The 24,616-nt window shown below is 41.2% G+C and overlaps 1 protein-coding gene across 1 annotated transcript in view; it reads right to left on the reverse strand.

The window, feature by feature from the left end:
- CBLN4 (cerebellin 4 precursor) overlaps positions 1–24,616 on the reverse strand; it is a 180,471-nt gene that overhangs the window by 151,519 nt on the left and 4,336 nt on the right. Inside the window, exon 2 of the mRNA XM_086929017.1 lies at positions 24,402–24,518. Coding sequence (XP_086785143.1) covers positions 24,402–24,518 — 117 coding nt within the window. The remainder of the gene's footprint in view (positions 1–24,401; positions 24,519–24,616) is intronic.

Raw genomic sequence — 24,616 nt, forward strand, 5'->3', positions numbered from 1 at the left:
CATCACCAAGCCCTGTAAGAAAAAATCGATATACATATATTCACTGAAAAAACCATAGGTTATAGACCATATATAGTTAGGAATTAGCATTTACAAAACCTTGAACATTCACTGAAAAAAACATAGATTATAGACCACATATAGTTAGGAATTAGCATTTACAAAACCTTATTTTACTCAAACAAAACCATTGAAATTTGCATATATAGTTAGTTGCACTAACTATATATTGCGCACCTGCAATCCACTGCTGATGATGTCACATATTACATCATTCATGACATGGTAAGTGACATCACTGATGACATCACTGTTGACAACTCAAATGACATCACTGACAACATCACTGATGACATCATTCATGTGATAATACGATGAACCTCTTCAGACTCTAATATAACCTTAGATACATTCAGTGTAAACAGACACTCACAGATTGTCACTCATCCATGGAGTTACTCATACACCTAGTCAGTCATGCAAAGAATCAATCACACCTCCATTTCCTCAACTATACAGTTATACACACCTTACTTAATCAAACATATTCGAACACATATTTACTCTCTTATACAATCACTGATACAAGTTTTCAATGATCCATGCAGCCACTCACACATTCACTGGCTCTTATACACAGTAATTTATATATGTCAACTCTCACATGTACTGTGTTTTACATATGTACTTACTTTGACATGTAGCACTGAGATATCCATTCACTCACCAATACACTCATGCACACAGTCAAGCACCCATACAGCTGTTTCCACATGCAGTTTTGAACCAATACATCTAGTGAATCAACTCTTCAGATATCTATGCACAGAGTCACACACCTCCCAGCCAACCACACACACACACTCACTCTCCCATACAAATACTTGGGCAACCAATCAATAACCCATATAGTTACTCATATAGCTACTGATCAACACATGCAGCAGTTTACAGAACAACAGATATAATGATGCACAAATTAAGACAGTTTAGTCACTAACCCATGCACTCAGTGAGACACATTTAATCACTCTCTCATACAGTCAGTCATGCACCTACTAAATCCTTCATCCAGACACTTATACATCCACTCATTCTTAAATATGTAAGACATATTTTACCTTTACAGAATAATACAGTCACTGGATGATATAATCAGTGATGTCACTTACCATGTCATGAATGATGTAATATGTGACATCATCAGCAGTGGATTGCGGGTGCGCGATATATAGTTAGTGCAACTAACTATATATGCAAATTTCATCGGTTTTGTGTGAGTAAAATAAGGTTTTGTAAATGCTAATTCCAAACTATATGTGGTCTATAATCTATGTTTTTTTCAGTGAATTTTCAAGGTTTTGTAAATGCTAATTCCTAACTATATATGGTCTATAACTTATAGTTTTTTCAGTGAATTTCAATGGTTTTTAAATAGCAAATATCAAAAGCTGTAAAATGTATTATTCTTTTAAAGGAAAAATATATTTTATATGTTTTTATTTTAATTTTTTTATGCATCTTCCAAACCCTGAACCTCTTAATAGTGCACCTAAATCAGCCACAGAACCCAATAGCTCTTTTCAGAGCTACCCTACCTCTGATCATTCTAAACGTTTATCTTTTTCTAAATTATTTCACTATTTTTCACCAAAGTACGTTCCCCGGTACGCTTACCGGTGCGCGTACCGGGCGCTCTCCACGCAATTTGTTTTTTTTTGGCCTATTTGAGCGTCCTAAGCCCCCCTCAGAAAACCTAGAGGGTTAGGAAGTGTCTACCGTGCCCCCTTCTACCCATTCCGAACATTGTTTGCCCTCCATCTTGTTTCTCAGTTCTACCGAAACACAAAATGGAGGACTCCCGTAACGCTGCCGGTACGCGTACCGGGGCGCGCACCGGTAAGCGCTCAATAAAAAAAAGTGGGAAAGTAATTTACAGAAAAACCACTGGAGACTCTTTCATCAAATATAGAATAGGCCCTACTACATAGCAGTCCCTACCATTTACCCAAATTTGATGGAATTCCATTGAGACATTTATGCTGTAGGCCTGACTAAATATCCTGAGGTAAATTACATGACAAAAACACATATGAAGTGTTAGAATTGACAACCAATTAAAATGTTACTTTCATTTTCTACTATTATTTCATGACATTTGATTGGTTATGTACCTGAATATATATAAAGAAAGAGAGAGAAACACAGCCATTTTAACTACTACTTCCTGAAGTACATTTCAAGAGCATTTTCACTGACAACTTAAACTTCTTTTTGAAAGTTAAGATGTTATTTTTAAAATTGGAAAGGAGAACTATGTTATGCTAATTTGGGAAAACGTTTTCAGATAGTTATATACTGTCCCTCTGTAAGAGTTAGAGATTGAGATAGGCTTCTCTGTTATAATTATGGATTGAGTTCGGCTTCTGTGGTATAGTTATGAATTTACTTAGGCTTCATCACAGGCACTTTTTAATAGTTCTACTTCCTGCCTGAAACCATACAGTGCCCAAAGATAACTTCACTGTTAAAAACTCAAAAGTACCTGTTTGAAATTAAACCCAACAGTGCCCTATCTCTACTGATATATTTATTTTTAATGCAATTTACAGCAAGAAAATGGAAGCACAACAGAAAGAAAATAATATTTCCTTTCAAATTAAGATTGAAAACAATCCTAAGGAAGAAAATGAAGAAATTGAGTTTTTGGATGACACTTTAGACCAAGAATTAATTAAATGTGTTGAAGAATGTGAATCATGGAATGAAAAGGAGGACATTCCAGATGAATTAATGTTACAAATTCTTTTAGATTTTGAAAAATCAGAACAATAAATTTAATTTTTAAAAGTTACAATTGTTTGAGACATTATTCTTTTTTATATGAAAATTATGAAATAGTGCCCAAAAAGATATAATATAAAGTGAGTCTTAAAATATACTGTGCAACTTTTTTGTGTTACATAGAAAGTTTGCTCATAGTTACTTCCTTTCTCCAACTATATTATCTCAAATGTCTATTTATCATGTCTTTATCATCTCCTGCCTCCATATTGTTTCTGCTTTCCTGTCAGACTATGGTATGAATTCCATATCCCACAATAACTTCTGAAACAACATGCAAGATATCTACAAAGGAGACGGAGTATATTAATTTTTTGACTCTGCATTGGTACCTACATGTTGCTACTTAAATAAAAAAAAATAAAAAAAACAACAAAAAGAACAATCAATAAACATACAATATTTGAAAAGTCTATCATTCTTTTTTCCCCATAGTACGCTCCCCAGACCGCTTCCCGGTGCGCGTACTGGGCGCTCCCCCCGCAAAAAACCGAAAAAAAATATTTTTTTTTTTTGCCCCGTGGGTCCCTTTTAAAGCCCCCACATCAAACCTAGGGGGTCAGGGAGGATCTACTCTGCCCCTTATGGTCATTTCCCCCTTTGTTTTGGCCACCTCTTGTGTCTCGATCCTACCGAGACACAAGATGGCGGCCGCTCCGGACTGTTTAGAATGTTTACAGACACCAGGGAGCCAATCAGCTTTACGCGCGCAAGTTGCGTAGCGCGCCCGGAGCGCTCCCCGGTGCGCGTACCGGGGCGCGCTTACAGATCTATATATTTTTTTGAACCTTAATTACTCAAAATCCACTTTTGCACATATCTTGAGACCTAGCAAAGGCACATCGGGCTACCAGTCCCTACAATTTTGCCAAGTTCCATAGAAATCCATTCAGCCGTTCGAGCTAAAAGTGAGTCCAACCACCCTATGGAAAACTCAATGTAAAAAACACGTTTTGGGACCCCCTTTTTTTCTCGGCCCCCACTTCACAAAACCCCCCCAAATTTTCAGGCGAAACTCAGAAACAAAATGTACCATTTTCCAGAAAATTTCAGCCAATTCCGTACTTTAAAGCCAAAGTTATTCAACATAGAATTTTCAGAAATCCCTATTCAAAAAAATCCTAACTATATATACCTACAGCCGACCGCCAGTAGGTAATATATATATATATATATATATATATATATATATATATATATATATATATCTATATATATATAAATCGATATCCGCGAGTTCCTCAGCTGTCACCCGCCACACACGGACATGGACCACGGAATTGTTGCAAGTATTCTTAATTCTTTATTTTCCTGATGCCGCCATTACGCGTTTCAACTCTGTACGAGTCTTGATCACATATAGATATATAGATATATATATATTACCTACTGGCGGTCGCCAGTAGGTAGTTATAGTTAGGACCCATTTTCAATAGGAAATCCGCAACATTCTATTCTCAATAACTTTGGCACCGATTGACAAATCTTCACGAAACTTTCAAAACTCGTGGGGCGTTCCGGTCCACTCCTACCCTGAAAGTTTCACTGTGATTCATCAAACGGGCCGAGAAAAAAGATTGTCCCAAACGTGTTTTCCCATGCAATTTCCCAAAGGAACCTTTAGCCGCAGCTACAGCCCGAACTGCTGAATGGAATGACACCAAATTTTGCAAAGAGGGAGCACTTGGTTCAGAGTTGTGCCTTTTTGTTAGATGGTATAAATCCGTTCAGTAGTTGCTGAGAAAATCAAAAGTAAAATCACATATATATCTAAGGCCGCACAGGATCAGCGCACCCTCCCGATGACAAGCAGTATGCTAGTTGTCTATCAACACTCGAAACCAGGAAGTGTTGGCAGCCATCTTGTGCCTCGGTAGAACTGAGGCACAAGAAAACAGAGAAGAAAATGCAAGGGGGCAGGGTAGAAACACCTCGACCCCCTGGGCCTGCTTAGGGGGTCCGACAAGTACCCCAGGGCCAAAAATAAAAAAATAAAAAATTGAAAACAGGCAAAATCTGCACAGGGTGCGCGGATCCTGCCGATAAAAAAACCTGAAGCACGGGCTCTGGCGCTTCTTCAATAATTCGCCCCCAGGAGGTCAAATCCCTGGGGCAATGTTAATATTGGGTTGGGGCCCAGGGGACTGCCACCCGCCGTGCCTTCTATACAATATATGGGGGGGCTCATAGCCCCCCCAGCCCCAGGGACCACCGGCACCCCCGAGGCTTATAACGTAATTGGTTGAGGGGCTCAAAGGGCCTCGAAGCACTGGGACCACCACCCCCGTGGCTTTGAAAAAAGAGTGGGTGGGGGGCTCAAAGGCCCCCTCATGCCCCAGGGACTGCCACCCCTATTGGCTTTTCAAACACATTTGCGGGGGGCTCATGGCCCCCCGCATCCCTGGGACCCAACCCCCTGTGGCTTCTATTTTTTTGCATTAAAAAACCTGTGTGGGGGATTCAACCACCCCACATGCCCCAGGGACCGCCACCTCCCCGGGGCACAAAATAAAAGAATTGGGGGGCCTGTGACGGACCCCCAAGCCCTGGGGACCACCACCCCCTGGGGCTTTGTACATTTTGGGAGGGGGGTCACGCAGCCCCCCTCCTGGAGCCTTGTCATGGCCCTGGGGACCGTCAGCCCCCAAGGCCGGCTACTACATTGCCCATCCCCAGGACACTGTAGTTTGATATGGCACCGCAGAACTGCGTTGCAGAGTGTTGTAAAAAGGGGCGTGGCCTCTTAACACCTCTCTGCAAAGAAGCTCTCTGGCACGTACTGGAGGTACATCGTGGTCTGGTTGGCCCCCAGGGACCCTCAGGATTGTCGAGGAATTAATTCTCTAACTTAAAACATGCCACAGGGCGTGTTTAAAAACATGTCACCTCAGGCCATGCCCCCTTCCTTTACCACTATGCAAATGCACCCTGTGGCGCGTTTTAAGTTAGGGGATTAACTATCTTTCAATACTGAGGGTCCCTGAGGGCCAACTAGCCCAACAGGTATCTTCAGTATGTGCCAGGGTGCTGCGTTGCAGACAGGTGTTCAGAGGCCACACCCCTTTTTACACCTCCCTGGAATGCATTTCTGTGGTGCTTATTGGAGGTACCTAGTGGGCTAATTTGACCCTAGGGACCCTTAGGATTCAAGGGGACTTAATCTCTCAACTTAGAACGGCCACAGGGCACGTTGACACAGTGGTGAAGGGGCCTGAGGTGACGCGTGTAAACACCCCCTGTGGCGTGTTTTAAGTTGGGGAAATAATTCCCCTTCAATCCTGAGAGACCCTAGGGGCCAACTAGCCCACCAGGTGCTTCCAGTAAGCGCCACTGCACTGCGTTTCAGAGAGGTGGTGCAGGCCTGGCCCCTATTTACACCTCTCTGCAATGGTGCTTACTGGACGTACCTAGTGGACTAATTTGCGCCAGGGACCCTCAGGATTCAAGGGGAGTTAATCTCCCACCTTAAATTGGCCACAGGGCATGTTTACACAGTGGGGAAGGGAGAGGACGGGGCCTAAGGTGACATGTGCAAACACACCCTATGGCGTGTTTTAAGTTAGGGAAATAATTCCCCTTCAATCCTGAGGGCCCATGGGGCCCAACTAGTCCACCAGGTGCTTTCAGTAAGCGTCACTGTGCTGCATTGCAGAGATGTGGTCCAGCCCGGGCCCATTTTCTCTGCGGCTCAGCTCTGTGGTGCTAACTAGAGATACCTGATGGGCTAGTTGTACCCAAGGGACACTCAGGATTCAAGGGCACTTTATCCCCCAAATTAAAACGGCCACAGGGCATGTTTGCACACGTCAGCTCAGCCCCCCCTCCCTTCACCAGTGTCCAAACGCACCCTGTGGAACATTTTAAGAGGTAGTTTTAATTCTCCTGCCCTATTATATACTAGGGGCTTACAGAGGAGGTCATGCTAACAGGGGTACCCAATGCATAGTGTTCCCTAAAGTATGTAGGTGTTTTAACTGCATTCTAAGTGTCTTTTAGCATAGCACTGGCTCTAGGACCTGTTAGTCAAAGTCAGTTACCACCAGTACCCATCTGAAAAAGTTGAGGGTACAGATGATTTTGCAACAAGGCCTCTTTCTGCTCCTCTGTTTGTTCTTTCCACTCGTCTTCCTTCTTCCTGCACTTTTCTTCATCTTTGAGGACTTCTGTTGTTCCTTTCTGCATTTCTTTTTCTTCTTTCTGTGTATTTTTCTTCTTTCTTCACATGGCCCACCTCTGTAGGCATAGTTAGCAACTAGCATTTAAAAAAGCTTTGAAATTCTCTTAAAAAACCATAGGTTTCAGTTACCTTAAAGTTAGAAATTGGTGTTTAAAAAACCTTTGAAATTCACAGAAAAAAACATAGGTTTCAGGCATGTTATAGTTAGGAATTAGCATTTAAAAAACCTTAGAATATTCAATTTTCAAAAAGAAACACATTCACTGAATGATGTCATCAGTGATGGCATTTGAGATGTCATCAGTGATGTCATGAGTGATGTCACTGACCATGTCATGAGTGATGTAATATGTGACATCATCCATCTGCAGTGCATTGCGGGTGCGCAAGTTATAGTTAGCTGAACTAACTATAACAGTGGAATTTCAATGGTTTTGTACGAGTGAAACGTCCAGCTTACTATAACTTCCCTACAACCTATGGTTTTTTCTGTGTATTTCAAAGGTTTTTTAAATGCTAAATCCTAACTATAACGTGCCTGAAACCTATGGTTTTTTCAGTGAATATATATATATATATATATATATATATTCACTGACAAAACCATAGGTTTCACACCAGTTATAGTTAGCTGGAAATTTTACTGACATAAAACCATTGAAATTCCCACGTTATAGTTAGTTGGACTCACTATAACTTGCGCGCCTGCAATGCACTGCTGATGACGTCACATATTACATCACTCATGACATGGTCAGTGACATCACTCATGACATCACTGATGACACCATCCTTGTGACAGAGTGAAAGACCTAATTTCAGTGTAATGTAACGCTTGAAACACATATTCAAAATTCGAAACAAACATTTTCAAAAAAATGGAGATACCCAAACCAGTAACAACCAATTCAGTAATTCCACCATCTATATACACATCCACTCATTCACCAACAGTTCTATATAGTCACTCATATATACTCACTCATCATATGTAGTGATACACCTATACATCCTGTTACACATCAGCAGTCATCCAAAAGTTACTCACACACATACTCACACATGCAAATAAACTATTGAACATCCATTTATTTGCATATACATTTATACACACACTACCACCTTACTTCTAAGGAAACTTACACATACTTACTCTCTTAAACAATCACTTATAGAAACACATACTTATTTAAACAGGAACTTCTAAAATCTCTCACTATATATACTATACTCACTTATATACATCAATACTCACATATACTAGATTAAAACATATGTCGTTACTAATGAAAACACTAGTGAGACAGTCATTCACTCACTAACACATACATATACACACTCATCCACCCATACAGTCCTGCACATATGCTGTTTCCAAAACACATACAAACAGTGAGTCAGTCACCAACCCCTGCAGCCACTTATACACAAAGAGAAACACTGATACAAACATTTAAATATTTAAACAATACTCGCTAATATATGTATTCACTAAGATACACTTAATAAGCCAGTTAACCAACCAATTATTTAAAAAAAAAACATCCATTTACACACTTATTTAAACATTTATTCTTCCATCGACCTTTACAAATACATATATAAAACAAATTTATTTTTCAGAAAGACACATTCACTGGATGGTGTCATCAGTGATGTCATGAGTGATGTCACTGACCATGTCATGAGCGATGTAATATGTGACGTCATCAGCAGTGCATTGCAGGCGCGCAAGTTATAGTGAGTCCAACTAACTATAACGTGAGAATTTCAATGGTTTTATGTCAGTAAAATTTCCAGCTAACTATAACTGGTGTGAAACCTATGGTTTTGTCAGTGAATTTAATAGGTTTTTTAAATGCTAATTCCTAACTATAACTGGTGTGAAACCTATGGTTTTTTCAGTGAATTTCAAAGGTTTTTTAAATGCTAATTCCTAACTATAACTGGTGTGAAACCTATGGTTTTTTCAGTGAATTTCAAAGGTTTTTTTAATGCTAATTCCTAACTATATAAGACCTGAAAGCCCACCAGGAATCTCCAGTATGCGCCAGGGGACTGCATTGCAGAGAGGTGTAATGAAGCCACAACCCTTTTTATACCTCTCTGCAACACAGCCCCCGTGCATGTTTGAAGAGGGGGAACTAATTCCCCTTGCATACTGGGGGCCCCTGGGGGCCAATTAGCCCACCTGGAACCTCCAGTATGCGCCAGGGGCTGCATTGCAGAGGTGTAATGAGACTATGCCCCTTGTTACACCTCTCTGCAACACAGCCCACTGCCGCGTTTGCAGAGGGGGAACTAATTCCCCTTGCATACTGGGGGTCCCTGGGGTCACCTAGTCCACCAGGAGCCTCCAGTATGCGTGAGGGAGCTGCATTGCAGAGAAGTGTAATGAGGCCACACCCTTGTTACACCTCTCTGCAATGCAGGCCACTGGCGCGTTTGCAGAGGGGGGACTAATTCCCCTTGCATACTGGGGGTCCCTGGATCATATCTGCCCAAACACCGATATTCCGAATGATTGTAAATGACTTTTCTTGAGAAACATTTGGATTTGGATTATCATGTCCTATACTTTGGAATTTTTGAAAGACTGACTTTGAGGATGCTATAAATTACTCAAGTCTGCCCGAATTGTGTGGGTAAAATTGATACCTAGTCACTTTGAATAAGAATATACTTATGTCTCGTCTAACATTTGGAAGAAATATCTAGTTATATGACAACTGGATACCGACATAACTTGAAAGAAATAAGAACGCCCTGAAGAAGTTCTGTTGTACAGAACGAAACGTTTCGGCTGGCTGTGGTACATAAACTTAAGGAAAATAAAAGCATTTAAATATACACCAAGTTTCAGCGCTTCAATAAGGACTCTAAGTGATATGATTTGATTAGACTTATTGTGAAAGTGGTGCTGTGCCAAACTTTGGATTATTCTCCACTACTCTCTACTACTTACTCTCTCCTACTCCACTACTCTCAAATACTCACTGTCTACTACTCATTGTCTACTACTCTACTACTCTCTACTACTCTCTCTCTACTACTCACTCCCTACTACTCGCTACTCACTACTCCCTACTACTCGCTACTCACTACTCCCTACTACTCACTATCTACTACTCTCTCTCTACTACTCACTCTTTACTACTCACTACTACTCTCCACTACTCACTCTCTACTTCTCACTCTCTACTACTCTCTACTACTCACTCTCTACTACTCTCCCTCTACTACACACTCTCTACTACTCTCTACTACTCACTCTCTACTACTCTCTCTCTACTAGTCTCTACTACTCACTCTACTACTCACTCTGTACTACTCACTACTATTCTCTCTGCTACTCATTCTCTACTACTCTCTACTACTCACTCTCTACTACTCACTCTCTACTACTCACTCTTTACTACTCTCTACTACTCACTCTCTACTGCTCTCTACTACTCACTCTACTACTTACTCTCTACTACTCTCTACTACTCACTCTCTACTACTCACTCTCTACTACTCTCTACTATTCACTCTACTATTCACTCTACTACTCTCTACTACTCACTCTCTGCTACTCTCTCTACTGCTCTCTACTACTCTCTACTACTCACTCTCTACTCTCTATTACTCACTCTCTACTCTCTACCTCTCTGCCTCTCTCTTCTTCTCTCTCTACTAATCTCTACCTCTCTACCGCTACCTCTCTACCTCTCTACCTCTACACCTCTACCTCTCTACCTCTCTCTACACGCACACATATACACATATATGCATATATATATGCATATGCATTTATATATATGTATGTGTATATATATAAAAAAAACATTATTTTTTTTAAACAGCTACTTTTAAAACTGTCATTCTTTTTCCCCATGGTACGCTCCCCGGTACGCGCACCGGTGCGCGCACCGGTGCGCGTACCGGGCACTCCCCCCGCGAAAATAAAAAAAAAATACTTTTTTTTTTGGCCCCTGGGGCCCTTTTATGACCCCCACATCAAACCTAGGGGGTCAAGGGAGGGTCTACTCTGCCCCCTTTATGGTCATTTCCCTCTTTGTTTTGGCCACCTCTCGTGTCTCGATCCTACCGAGACACAAGATGGCGGCCGCTCCGGACTGTTTAGAATGTTTACAGACACCCCAGAGCCAATCAGCTTTCTGCGCGCAAGTCGCGTGGCGCGCCCGGTGCGCGTACCGGAGCGTGGCTATAGATATATATATTTTTTTGAACCTTAATTACTCAAAATCCACTGGAGCACATATCTTGAGACATAGCAAAGGCACATCGGGCTACCAGTCCCTACAATTTTGCCAAGTTTGGTGGAAATCCATTCAGCCGTTCGGGCTAAAAGTGAAATCGACCGCCCTATGGAAATTAACATGGGGAAAACGCGTTTTGGGACCCCCCTTTTATCTCGGCCCCCGCTTGACGAATCCCCCCAAACTTTCAGGGAAGGACCGGAACGCCGCGAGGCCATTTTGAGGAAATTTTGAGGCAGATTCGTCAACCGGCGCCAAAGTTATTCCAAATAGAATTTTGAGATTTAACATTGAAAAAAATCCTAACTATAACTACCTACTGGCGACCGCCAGTAGGTAATATATATATATATATATATATATATATATATGCACCATTAACATGGCACAGAATATGGTCCAAAATGGGGACCAAGTTCACAAGAAAAATCATTGAAGATTGTCTGACCCTAGACTCTAAAGATACAATTCTGTGGTTTATGCATGTGAGTAGCCTCCTAAAGCGTTTATATGAGAATTTTACTATGGATGATCAAACAAGTATTATATTGTAGAGAGAATGAAATAATGAAGATTTTGATAGGCCAAAGAGATGCCAAAAGGGGAATTAGTGAATGTGCCAAAGTAACTGTTAAGTGCTATATAAATGGTCATCTGCACAATGGCATCCAATGTATTTATCATTATTTACAATTTGTGTCTAATTTGCAGGACAGGTTTTACCTTACTAGGCTTCAGCTAAATACTTTACACTTTATAGTAGCCTTCACTAGATTGGGCAGCTGAGCAAAGAACTTACCAAAATGTCCTTGTGACTATCAAACTTCACAATCTACCCAACACTTTATCCTATTTTGTACATTTTATAATGATATTAGGAAACAATTTTTTAAAACATTATTTATTGCAAATAAATTGTTTTATTTCAGAGAGGCATTTAATTACCTATGCAAACTTAGGGGCCTATTATGATTGCGGTTTTCCCGCATCCTCCGGGCCGGCGGAAGCCACTGCCGGCCCGGTGGAAGCGGGAAAACCGCCGCGGAGCCTCGAAAGACCCACCGCCATATTAGGATGGCTGGTGGGTCTGGCATTCCGTCCGCAGCTTTTCCGCCACGGTCGCCTTCTGACCGCGGCAGAAAAGCACTGACATGGCTGGCGGTGTCTATTAGACACCGCCAGCCATATTAGGATGTCTGGAGTACTATGCCTTTACACGGCGGCATTTCCACCGTGCAAAGGCTTACAGATTTTTGTTTGGGGGCCCGTTGCGGGCCCCCAGGGGTGAAGGGGGGGTGGGGGGTGCTCATGGGGGGTACCTATGGTACCCCCCTGCATTTGCGTGCCCAAAGCGGCAGGCACCACGCGGTGCCTGCCGCTTTGTGCATGCAAATGCACAGCTTACATTTTTAACATCGCGGCAGGTGCTGCTTCAAGCAGCACCCCCCACAATGTTAAAAATACAGGATGTGACCGCCAGGGAGGCGGTCACATCCTAATTTGCACTGAGGGACCGCCGCTGCCCCTGCGGACGGTCCCTCCTACTCCGGGGTGGCGGACGGACTCAGGTCCGTCCGCCATCATAATCGGCCACTAAGTACTGTGGAAGACTGTTTTGGAGTTACTAAATATATCATGTTTGCAATAAAGCATAGGAAAGCATGTACCCATTTGGAGGATTTACTTTATGAGATTAAATACAATTATCACACCCAGTTTGTTCAGAGTAATCAAGCAAGGTTATATGAATGGATCACCTGTATATTCCTGCTCACATCTTTTCACTGTAATACAGAATTAACCCTTTTCAATATTTACTCTCTTGTATTGAATTTTAAATGATTTATACAAAGGAATTTCTTGTTTTTACAATACATGCCTGCATATCTTTTATGGAATGTATCCCAATAAAGATTGTTTGAACTTGAGTCTTCTATTCTTTACAGATGGCGGCACCGTCAATCTGAAAATTGCTCCAGCACCACTGTAAATTGGAGGAGCATCGGGGTGGTCATCATGGTTGAAGGAATGTTGTTCCAGATGCTGTGTGCAAAGATGTAAAATGCTTGCTGCCTATTTTTTTTACACTACTTAGTATACAGCCTGATGGCGTCCTGGCTGTGAGATCCACCAGAGATGGTGAACTTGTCAGCAACATAAGCAGGAGTGATGGTTGTGATAGTTTTGTAAAATATACAGTTGGTTTTGAAGATGGCACATACTGCCATGGGAAGCCAATAGATTTCCATCAGGATGGTGGGTAAGTGATCATAATTCTTCAGGCCCTTGAAGAGACATACTATGGCATGTAGGATACCCCTAAGGAGTGCTAGTGTGGGGCATGTGGGCTATGAAGTAGGGAATTACCAACATCCAAATTTGAGAATACAGCAGTCCTGAAGCTGTTCCCTGGAAGTACCTGTATGACTTTCAATAGAAGAGAGAGTTGGTACCAATTTACGTTTGTTTTTTAGGTGCTGTGTACCTTGAGTGTAAGTTTAGTGTCTTGGGTGAATCCAAGTGACTTCGCATTCTGTAAAATTTGGGTTTCCAAGCCATCATGGTTTATGCCATTGAATCAGGTATGTAGTCTTGTTTATTGTTCTTGGCAAATAACAAGAATTCTATCTTGGTTGGGTTGAGCTGCAGTTAGGGGTTGTTTGTCCAGTTCTGGGAGATGTGCAAAAAGTGTTTGAGGTGTTGGATGTGCGAAGCAGAGAATACTTTCAAGTAGTGTAGTCTGTGACTGTATATTGGTGAATGTTGATGCTGGTACATGCAGGTGGAGCACCAAGTGGCTTCATGTAAGGGTTGAAGATGACAGGAGGAGGTATGGAGCCCAGAGGGACTCCACAGGTGATAAGAATCTTTTGTAACCAGAAAGTGCCCATGTGAACAAACTGATACTGGTTGGAAAGGTAGGAAGAGAACCAGGGTGGTGCTCCTGGGACTACTTTGAAAAGTTAGCGAAGGCCGAAGCCGCTCCAATTTACAATTTACAGTGGTTCTGGAAAAATTTTCAAAGTAGTTGAATAGTGTAAGATACTATATATTAGTTTAAGACAGAAAGGTGGAGGGTTTATAGAAGTATGGGTAACTACAGGGCTCACTAATATCAAAATCAGGGTGATAGAATATTTTAACACCTTGGCTGCGGAGCATATTCCCCTCCTGTGCTGAAAATGCTTGAATTCCATTGTTCATGACAAGGTCAGCTCGTCATGAGCACACGAGCACCGTGCCTCATGACGAGCTGAGCTCGTGATGAGCATGGAAAGGGTTAAAAAACCTGGCTGTGTTTCACAGATTTTGATGAGATCTCTTCCTCTTGCAATTGTTTTTTTTATTAAATCATGAGTTGTGGCACACTTGATGTTGAAGTCTGGACCCTAGGAAATTAACTTGTATGCATATGTAGTCTGCAAAATTTGTGGAGATTCTCGTTATGGGAATTATGCAATTATCACAAGTGACATTTTGACCCTGATAATATCCTTCCTCCAATTTCTTCCCTTTCCCTAACTTTCTTTCATGAAGCAGAAGGTACAGGCACCTTTTCATTGATCATAAACAAGAGATGGACACATCAAATTGGCTCGTCTTCAGTTTAGCAAATGTAGGGCCTCATTTATGAGGCCTTGCATCAGTTTTGCGATTCCGATGCGTCACTTTATGTGATGCATCAGCGGCGTAAAAGATGCCTCCTGTTGCCGGCGTAAAAGATGCCTCCTGTTGCGCACTATGTACAAAGTGATGCATCTAAGCAGATGCGTCACTTTGTAAACCCCTGCGCTACATTATACCTGCATCAGGTATAATGTATGCAGGGGGGGCGTTCCCCCGCAAAAAGCCTCGTAGAAGTGACACCGTGAAATCTATGAGATTTCACTGCGTCACTTCTAGGACGTAGTTGCATCAAAATCTTGCGCCTGTCTCAGAGCAGGCGTAAGACTGATGCAGGCCCTTACATGGGGCTTGCCCCATGTGAAAGGACGCATTGCTGGAGTTGCGTCACTTTTGTGACACACTGCAGCAATGCGTCACTTTTGCGCTTAGAGATACGTCAGAAATACTGACGTATCTGTTATTCCTTGCGACATGATACGTCATACATTAAATATGACGCATCAGGTATGTTGCAAGGAGTGAGCACTGAGACGTGACGCATTGCTGCTTTCACGCAGCGATGCGTAATTTCTCATAAATGATGCCCGTAGTCCGTAGGTGTAGCCAGAGCCCAGTCCTTTTTTTTGACAGAGTTTTATATAGCGCAAACATGACACAAAGTTATCAGAAAGCTTTACATGAGCATCAGTTGCGTTACATGAGAACACATTAATTTTTTTTTTATACGCACAGGGAGATTAAGTAATTTACCCAGATGCACAGGATGTTGCACTTTCTTGCCAGGGCTTGAGCCCAGTTCCCCAGATTTGAGGTCGACCGCCCTAGCCGTTTGGCCAACTCCTCTCCCCTTCCTTTCAATCTTCAGCCTAGAGGGTCAAGTATTACAGATAAGAAACCAGTGTGTGATCTACCCAAATCATACATTAAAGAATTAGAAAGCCGGGATTTTCTACCTCTCCATCCAAACCTTTACTAGTCCTGGAATCGGGTCAGATCAAGTAGGGATTTCTGGAGAGTAGGCTGTACACTTGAGTGGCGCTTCATTAGATGTCATTGAGAGTAGCAAGGACTTAGCCTCTCAAGTAGATTTTTGTGATGAATGTGGGAAGTTTGTGAGCAGGATGAGGCTGTGAAACAATATTGATGGGTAATCAGGCATGGAGGTTGTGTTGTCTGTGGCTGGTTTAACCTGACACTTGTACACCCGCTTGGCTGCTGTTCAGCATGGACAAAAGTTAGTGGTGTAAAGGAGAGTGGTGAGAAGTGGAGTATTGCAAAGTACAGTGCCTTGGAGTAGAGTGGAGTGTTATGGAGTGGCGTAGAGAGTCATGAAGTGGTGTGGAGTAGCATAGAGTGGTGTGGAGTAAAGTTGGGTAGCATGCAGTTGAGAGAAGTGGAATGTAATGAAGTTGCATACACTGAAGTGGCAAATAGTGGAGGGTTGTGGAGGGAGTAGAGTGTTAGAGTGGAAGGGCTTAGAATGAAGTATAGTCTTATGGAGTTGCATGGAGTGTTTCTCCAGTGGTGTAGAGTAGAATGGAATAATGTAGAGGGTGTTGCATAGAGGGGAGTGTTGTAGAGTAGCGTAGAGCTCAGTAGATTATCGTGGAGTGGAGTGGCATAGAGTGGAGTAATGTAGTAGAGTGGAATGACAGGGTGGAGCAGAGGGTCGTAGAGTTGTGTGGTGTAGAGTGTAATAGAGTGGAGTGGAGTGGATTAGTGTGTTGTAGAATAAAGTGGAGTAAAATGTAATGTAGTGGTGTCAAGGGAATTGAATAGAGAGTCATAGAGTGGAGTAGTGTCATGTAGTGGAGTAGAGGTATGTAGAGTGTTGTGTCCCAGAGTGTCATAGAGAACAGTAGACTTTAATGGATTCAAACTTCAGCGTGAAGTGTTGTAGAGTGAAGTAGAGTAGGGTAGCCTGAAGTGGCATAAAGAACAATGGTGCTTTACCGACACAAACAACTGTATTGCACCATTGCAAATTATTTACAGCACATAGACTTTACCGTACTGTTATTCCTTCCTCTTCTCTGACTAAACCAACACACAGTAAGACTGTGTGATGAAAAAGAGATTACTCCTGAAAATGAGTTCCATGTGAACAATTATTGCTAGCTATTAGTCAATACCCATTTCGCATGGATGTATGGGTCGCTCTTGTTTGTTTGAAATATCTATTGGTTTAACAATGTGACTTGCACACTGATTTAACTTGTCCTGCCAATAAAGTTCATTTGAATTTGGGAGGTGGTGCTGCCCAGAGAGGTAGTGCAGAGTAAAGAATATAGGGGCGTATTATCAAGAAACGACGGTAAAATTATCGCCGCTTTAGCGGCAGGAAACTGCTGCTAAATCCGCGATAATGGACTTGATAATATGCCCTTGTGAATTCCCATAGAAGTCCATGTTCTGTTGTGAACCTGGGCTTCGATTGGAGTTCTCAAGGGCATATTATCAAGCCCATTATCGCCACTTTAGTGGCAGTTTCCTGCTGCTAAAGCGGCAATAATTTGAATGCCCTTCTTGATAATATGCTCCATAGCGTGAGAGCATTATAGAGTGAGGAATGTGTAAACCAGCGAGGAGGTGGTCGGTGGTGAGAGAAAAAGGAGCCATAGAGAGAGTTTGTAAGTCTGGGAAGAGGAGGATATGTGTGTATATAGAAGGAGGAAAGCAAAAGAAAATTACAGTGGTGGGAGCGAAGGAAGAAAAGTAAAACCAATGGCCACAGAAAGATGTCTGCTATGACTAAGCTGCTCTGCTAAAGTCACTGCCTGAATGGTGCTAAAGGAGCTTTGGCATTAAGTGTGCACTATTTGCTACAGAATGACACTTGAAATTATGCCCATGATTTCTTACTCATTTTCAAAGAGCTGCATGGAGGACTGAATGGAAAATCCGAGTGGGACGCTGTTTATCAGACTCATGGTGAGTCAACTGGTGAGGAATTTTACTTCATTGACAGCATAATTTGTTTTCCATCACTACCTAAATCGTTTTTCTAAGGAAATCTATCAAGTTCAATGTTTCCATTGTTTGTGGTTCAATGAACACTTAATTTTTCAACAGTTTCGAAACTTCATACTAGAAGTCCCACTAAGATGTCAAGAGCGACATAAACAATAGTAATCACAAGTTGCTCCCTTGCAAAATGCTTTTCTGAAATCATTCATTACGCAAAGCCCCTTTGGAGTTAGCTTCAGTGCTAAACATGTTTTCACTTCACATGTAACAAGTACTTAAGTGGATGCTTGCTTGTGCCCCTGGGGGACTGTGGAGAGCACCCAATAAGAAATGCACTCAGGTGTACCTCTGCTCGTGCCCTGGCAGCACTAGGTAGTGCATGCTTTGGCAAAGCAATAAAAAGCGTGTCGGAGGATCTCCAGGGAGATAATAGCACGCTGAGACCAGAGCATTTTGGCAGATCTGTAACTTTAAAGCAAGGGTGTAGCTCTTGTTTTTATTTTGTTTTCCGATTGTGGCTTGAGAAAAGAAGCTCCACCAAGGAGGATGAACACGGTACTTTGCCAACGCGAAATTAATACGAGTAATGCATATGGAAGAAAAGGAAATAGAAGGCTTACAACCAATAGAAATGAGGAAAATTAAGGTGACAAGCACAAGGACAAATGAGAATTGAAGGCGGGAGTAAGTCCCTTTTAAGATACATTTAATTTTAATACAATAGATTTCAAAACCTAAAGACTATAGATGTTTTATATTTTTGGTAAAAATAAAAATGAGCTGAAATCCATGTGGCCAAGCAACGTGTTATACTCCTAACTACTATGGACAGTAAATTTGAACACAAACACTAGGGGCCCATTTCATCAAGGTTTTGCGTGGCCTTGTGCCATGCAAGAGGGCGCAAGATCGACACAAAACCTATGTGAGATTTATCAAGCCTTGCAACGCCATCTTGCATGGCCCTGCTTGATAAATCTAGTGTAATGCAAGGCCACGATCGCTGCCTTGCATTCCTCTGCCCCAGGAAGGCATTCTAGGGATAGAGTGTGGGTGTTCCCATACACCCACCCTTGGACTTTGGTGCATTCCTAGATTTAACATTAATGATAGGTCTCGGAATGCGTCAAAATGCTATCTACTTCCCCAGGTGAGGCGCAACAAGGAGACATATCTTTATTTCACCTCATGTTATCCTTTTTCCTCAAGTGCTGCATTTTGCAGCACACTTTCAAAGAGGAAAATGCCACTCAAGATTCTTTTTTTGCATGAAGGTTTCCCTTCCTGCACGAAACAGTCCTGCTGACAAAGCAGGGACCCTTGCACCATGATGCAAGGGTGCCTGCATTGGTGGTAGGCAGCTAAAAGTGTGTCAACACCAGATATGCGCAGTTTAATGGTAAATATGGCACATGACTGCCGTTTCACACTACACTGCAAGGTGGCTTGCTGTGTAGAGCTGCATTGAAAGAAAGATAAATCTGTCGCCCCCCCGTCAGTCTCTGAAGAAAAGATTTTACAAAGATCAGCCTGATTGCATGAAATGCATTTTTATTAAAGAACTATGGGCCAGATGTAGGTAGCCCTTTACCGGTCGGAAACGGCCGAAAATACCGATTTTCGGCCGTTTCCGACCGGTAAAGGGCTATGGAGAAGTAGGGGCTAAAAAAACGTACATTTTCGGTAATTTTACTGAATCAGTAAATACAGAATCTTACCGATTCAGTAAAAAATACCGAATTTTTACCTACATCTCATTTACAGATTCATAAATACCGAATCTGTAAAATTCGGTATTTATGAATCGGTAAATGAGATTTACCTACATCTGGCCCATGATCCTCTGCAGGAGCTAAGACTGGAAAAAATAGGCCTGTCTCTTATCCTAAACTACTTGCAAACAGCCTGAACACAAATCTCAAGTGTTGAAATCTTTCATATATGGATTTTATGAAATCAAAAATCTGTGCAGCACCATGTGCAGGATTCTACCTCAAATTAATTTATCGGTAGTATTTTTAGGAGTTGTTCAAGAGATAGTGTTAGTTGGACTGTGTTAGCACCATGTCACAGCTGGAGATTTTTCATTGATACCAAACCTTCTTACCTATGGAACTCACAGGCTTCTTCTGAGGGGTCGAATGTCATAAAAAATAAGTGTATCTTCCAAGAAATGAATTGGTTTATTTCATGTATATCCAACACAGTGGGAATCCAAGTATAAAATGGTGCAATTGGAAATAAATAGATTCTAGTAAAGTTACTTTCATGATGAGGCACTTTATTGATCTTCTTTTTCTTGCCTGAATGAAACATTTGTAACCGAAGGAAAGGCCTTCAGAGTAGTCCTCAAAGTAAGCCAACATGTGTTTCACCCTACACCGGCATGCAAGTCTAGGGCTTTTTAAAGGCAATATTTCTAGTTTTTGATTGGAAACGATTCAAATACATATGTACATCTCTGATCACTTAAGGAAATAAATCACCACCTACTGAAGAGATTTCCTCTCCAAGACGTTTACAGCAAAATATTTGATAATCACAGCTTCCCAGAGCATCCAAAGCCGTCAGGGGTGCTACTTACCAGTGCAGAGCTCTTGGTACCTCTTTGCTAATAATTAGCCTCTTTAACTTTAACTCTGAAGGCTACATCCATGATAGTCCGGTGTTCTTTATATTTCCAAGTGGAGTTCACTAATACATATCTACTAGTTAAATCAACTGGTTTTATTTAATCTTTGTATGAACCTTCCACTAGCTCTTCTCTATTGTTTCACATTCAAATATGCCCCTTCAAGGACCTTCATACAAATAGGTGATTAGACTGGCTCCACAAATACAGTATGGGAATAGGATACATTAAACAGACTTTTGTTTTGATCTGTGAAGTCTTCCTGGGCATGGAATTAGGGGATCTTGTGTAAAACATATGCTCATAGCGCCATGCTTCTTGCAACCCCATTTAGAAAAGGTTGAACTTCAGACATATAGTGATCCCCATGATGTTCGCACAATAGCGGTGTAGAAGCATGCATAAAAGGACATGGATTCTGGCAGAAGGGCAGTGTGACAATTCATTGAGCTGCTTTGCAGGTTTTGGAGCTTCCATTGCATTGGCCTAAATATAAAATGTTGAATGGTTTGGTAAAAGGCACTGGCAGCATACAAATTTGATTTGATCAAAAGAGGCAGGCTTGAAACCGATGACTCAATATTTACCATAAAGCATCTTCCCCATTGAATGAGTGTCATACCGTGTACATACATCTTACAGTTTAAACCACTGAGCAGCATTTGAAGCTATGTTACAAGATGTTGGACAGTATCTGCAACTAGATATTATTATGACAAAACCATTAATGCAAATGTTAAGTATGCCTTTCATAGTGTACCCCTATTGTTTTTTTTTCAGTTTATAAATCACATAACTAGCTGCTATGACATATCAACAGTTGATAACCTAACATGTAACCCACTTCCTACTCACTTGCCACGTTATAAAGGCTTTTCAAGCCAGGTTGACAGTGCTCTTCGAGAGCATGTCTGAGTAACACCGCTTATCTATAAGTACAGTTGTAGCACACCCTTAATAGTTACAATGAATTAATGCTATTGGCAATGTATTTATGGACACCGCTAACAACAAGTACCTGTTGCGTTGTGGAACCCTGGCTCAGTTGTCTAGTATGGTGGGTGTTGAAGTAGCCTCTTTTTTCGAGTATTATCCAATCACTTTGAACCATGTGGTGTTTTTTGCAATACATTAATCTTGATGCATGGGACATCATGGACCTATCCCGCCATCACTGTGTGCAGCACCCTTGATGTAGGTCTATCTGTTTCTTTTTCAATCTCTCCTCTATTGGTCATTTACTTTTAACGGTCTTCTAGTATGATTGATTGTAATCTGCAGTTGTTGACCTCTATCATTATATAGGGTGTCTACCAATATGATATCCTATGCAGTTGACTCTAATTCATGGTGTCACTTCATTCTTTCCTCTATAACTTGGTTCAAGTAGGAGTAGTAGGAATAGATCACACGAGAGCCTGTAATAGTTGCTAGATATAAGAACTGATGGACTTTTTATGATGTTTATTTTCTAGCCTTGAAAAAGTCTGAATGCTAATATGTACAGACGAAACACGTGTTGGCATCAAGAACTGCTGGGAATTTGTCGTACATAAATAAAGGAGGTCTTGTTTCATTCAATTTGTGGATGGTCCTTTAAATTCAACGTTGGATTGGAATAGGATATATTTGCCTTCGGACTTTGAGACTTATACATATTGTTTGGATATATTATTTTATGGGATATATGATCGGAGTGAATTCATTGTGACTATTAAGGTTGTGCTTCAACTGTACTTATAGATATGTTTATGCGCATGTTCTTGCAACTTGCTGACAGCACCATGTAGTAGTTGGTGCTCCCAGTTATTTCAGCACCCGACATCTTATATTGTTCAACAAAAATTCACGCTTATATTTAGTTAATACCTGTACTGCTGCTTTTTCTGCTTAAGGCGCAGTGTATCCCTTTTGGGATTGCTACTACCAAGTATTAATTTTTTTGTTGAGTAACACCGCTCTTCTGCCTTGATTCAAAACAGTGAGCACAACTCCAGGAAGGGGAAGTAAGGCTGGAAAGATGGTGGGGGTTGGTTGAGGATTGTAGGTACGTTGCTTTTTTTATTATCTTTGGGACACAGATACATTGCAAAGGCCCTGTTATGTATAGTTTCCACGTTATTCATCTTACCCTGCATAGAAGTTGAAAGCAGGGCAGATGATTTTGGGGGCTATACATAACATAACATTATAGTTGGGTAAAAAGTGAATTACAGGAAAATTGTTCTCCTCAGTGCTCTGAGTGACATCATAGACAGCTTTAGCTTCTCTCTCATTGTGTATTTGATGTCACTCAGAACCACTCATTGAAAAACATCCCTGTACTTCACTGTTACCCATCTATATATATATATATATATATATATATATATATATATATATATATATATATATATATATATATATATATATATATATATATATATATATATATATATATATATATATATATATATATATAGGATGTACCTTGTTACAACGCATGCTTTTACCAAGCATGCCTATACAACGCAAGTTTTTCAACGCAAGTCGTTACACCGACTTGCGTTGAGGGGTGCTGGATAGTGAAAAGTTTAATTTACTATTCCTACTCCAGTCCCCGTGGATAGTAGGGAAGGTGTTGGATAGTAAATAAACTACTACCTATCCTAGAACGCCCCCAGCGCAATTCGTTGTAAAAACCTGTGTTGTAAAGGCACTGCGTGGTAAAAGTTGCATTGTAAAGGATGTTTCCTATATATATATATATATATATATATATATATATATATATATATATATATGTGTGTGTGTGTGTGTGTGTGTTTTGGGAATAGTTGGTCATTGACACAATTCTGCATCACTTAAAGAGGTTGATCCTTCATTGTCTCCAGTTTCCAAAGTTCCTGCATTCTATAGGAGGCCATCTGTCTACAGCAACAATCTGTCTCTCCTTGTTATCAGAGTGAGGTGTCACTAGATGCCTCTCAGGCTATGCATAGAAAGCCACAGCCAGTGGGCGTGACCACTCCCCATGAGCCTGCCATCTCTGCTCCTTGAGTCTGGTTTAAGGAAATATCACAAAAGTCTAGAAACCCTTCTCTTCCGGCAACTATATAGCTTAGGGTTTGACTAATATTCCACTTCCTTTCCACTGTGTTACCAATCTTGATATTACACTAGCGCCCGGCCTAAAATACTCAGAAACCACACCCCATTCCATAAGGACATTTGTAAAAACCACCCAGATGGCAGTATGGCATGCAAACCAGCATCAATACTAATAAGCGTCCTTTGAATGTCCCAAAACCCCATTTCCTAAAAGCACGCATGCGCAACAAATTTAGTAAATTGCAAGCGCATTTTCAACACATCTGCCTCTGGCTATGGATTTGTTTGCATGACCTAAAAGCCCATGTATAGCCATAAACTATTTGATTAGCAAGGTGGGGGACTGCCACATAAATGTTCTGACATTTTACAAAACCTCCATATCAACCTATGCTTTTGCATTAACATGTGTTGAGTTTTTGCTTTCAAGTACTACTGTTTTATCATGACTCTCAAAGCAAATATTCTCAGCTCTCTTTTTACATTACGTTAACCATCAGAAACACTGCCAAATTATCCATTGAAATGAGATCATCTGGGTCCCTTAGGGTCAGTAATTACATTAACTGCTGTACTTTTCTGTTCATTATGCTCTGTGCTCAGTAGATTGAAGGTCGATAGAAGTCGAGGCCTATTGACTGCAGAACGTGTAGGCTATGACAACATCTAGTGCACTATCCTTTCTACTGTAAATCCAAGGCACAGCAATGGTTCAACAAGCACAGATAACACAACTAACACAACCCCAGACAACCCTTAACCTGAACACACTCGGTGCAGTATCGGAACCAGAAAAACCTACCTGGATTGTCTGGCTCTGGTAGACTTTTATGACGTGGAAACTGAAGCTGTAGATGCCTTTCCTTGGTGCTACAAAAACTGATTCCAGTGTGAAGAAGTTTCCAACATTTACCAGGATCTGTAAAGATAATAACCACAAAAACAAAAGTATGTCATTTGGTGATGCCAATGTGGCTGCAGTGTATGTAACACAAGCCTGAGTAATGAAATGGGGAA

The sequence above is a fragment of the Lissotriton vulgaris genome, chromosome 7, assembly GCF_964263255.1.
Source record: "Lissotriton vulgaris chromosome 7, aLisVul1.2, whole genome shotgun sequence".
NCBI classification, from domain to species: Eukaryota; Metazoa; Chordata; class Amphibia; order Caudata; family Salamandridae; genus Lissotriton; species Lissotriton vulgaris.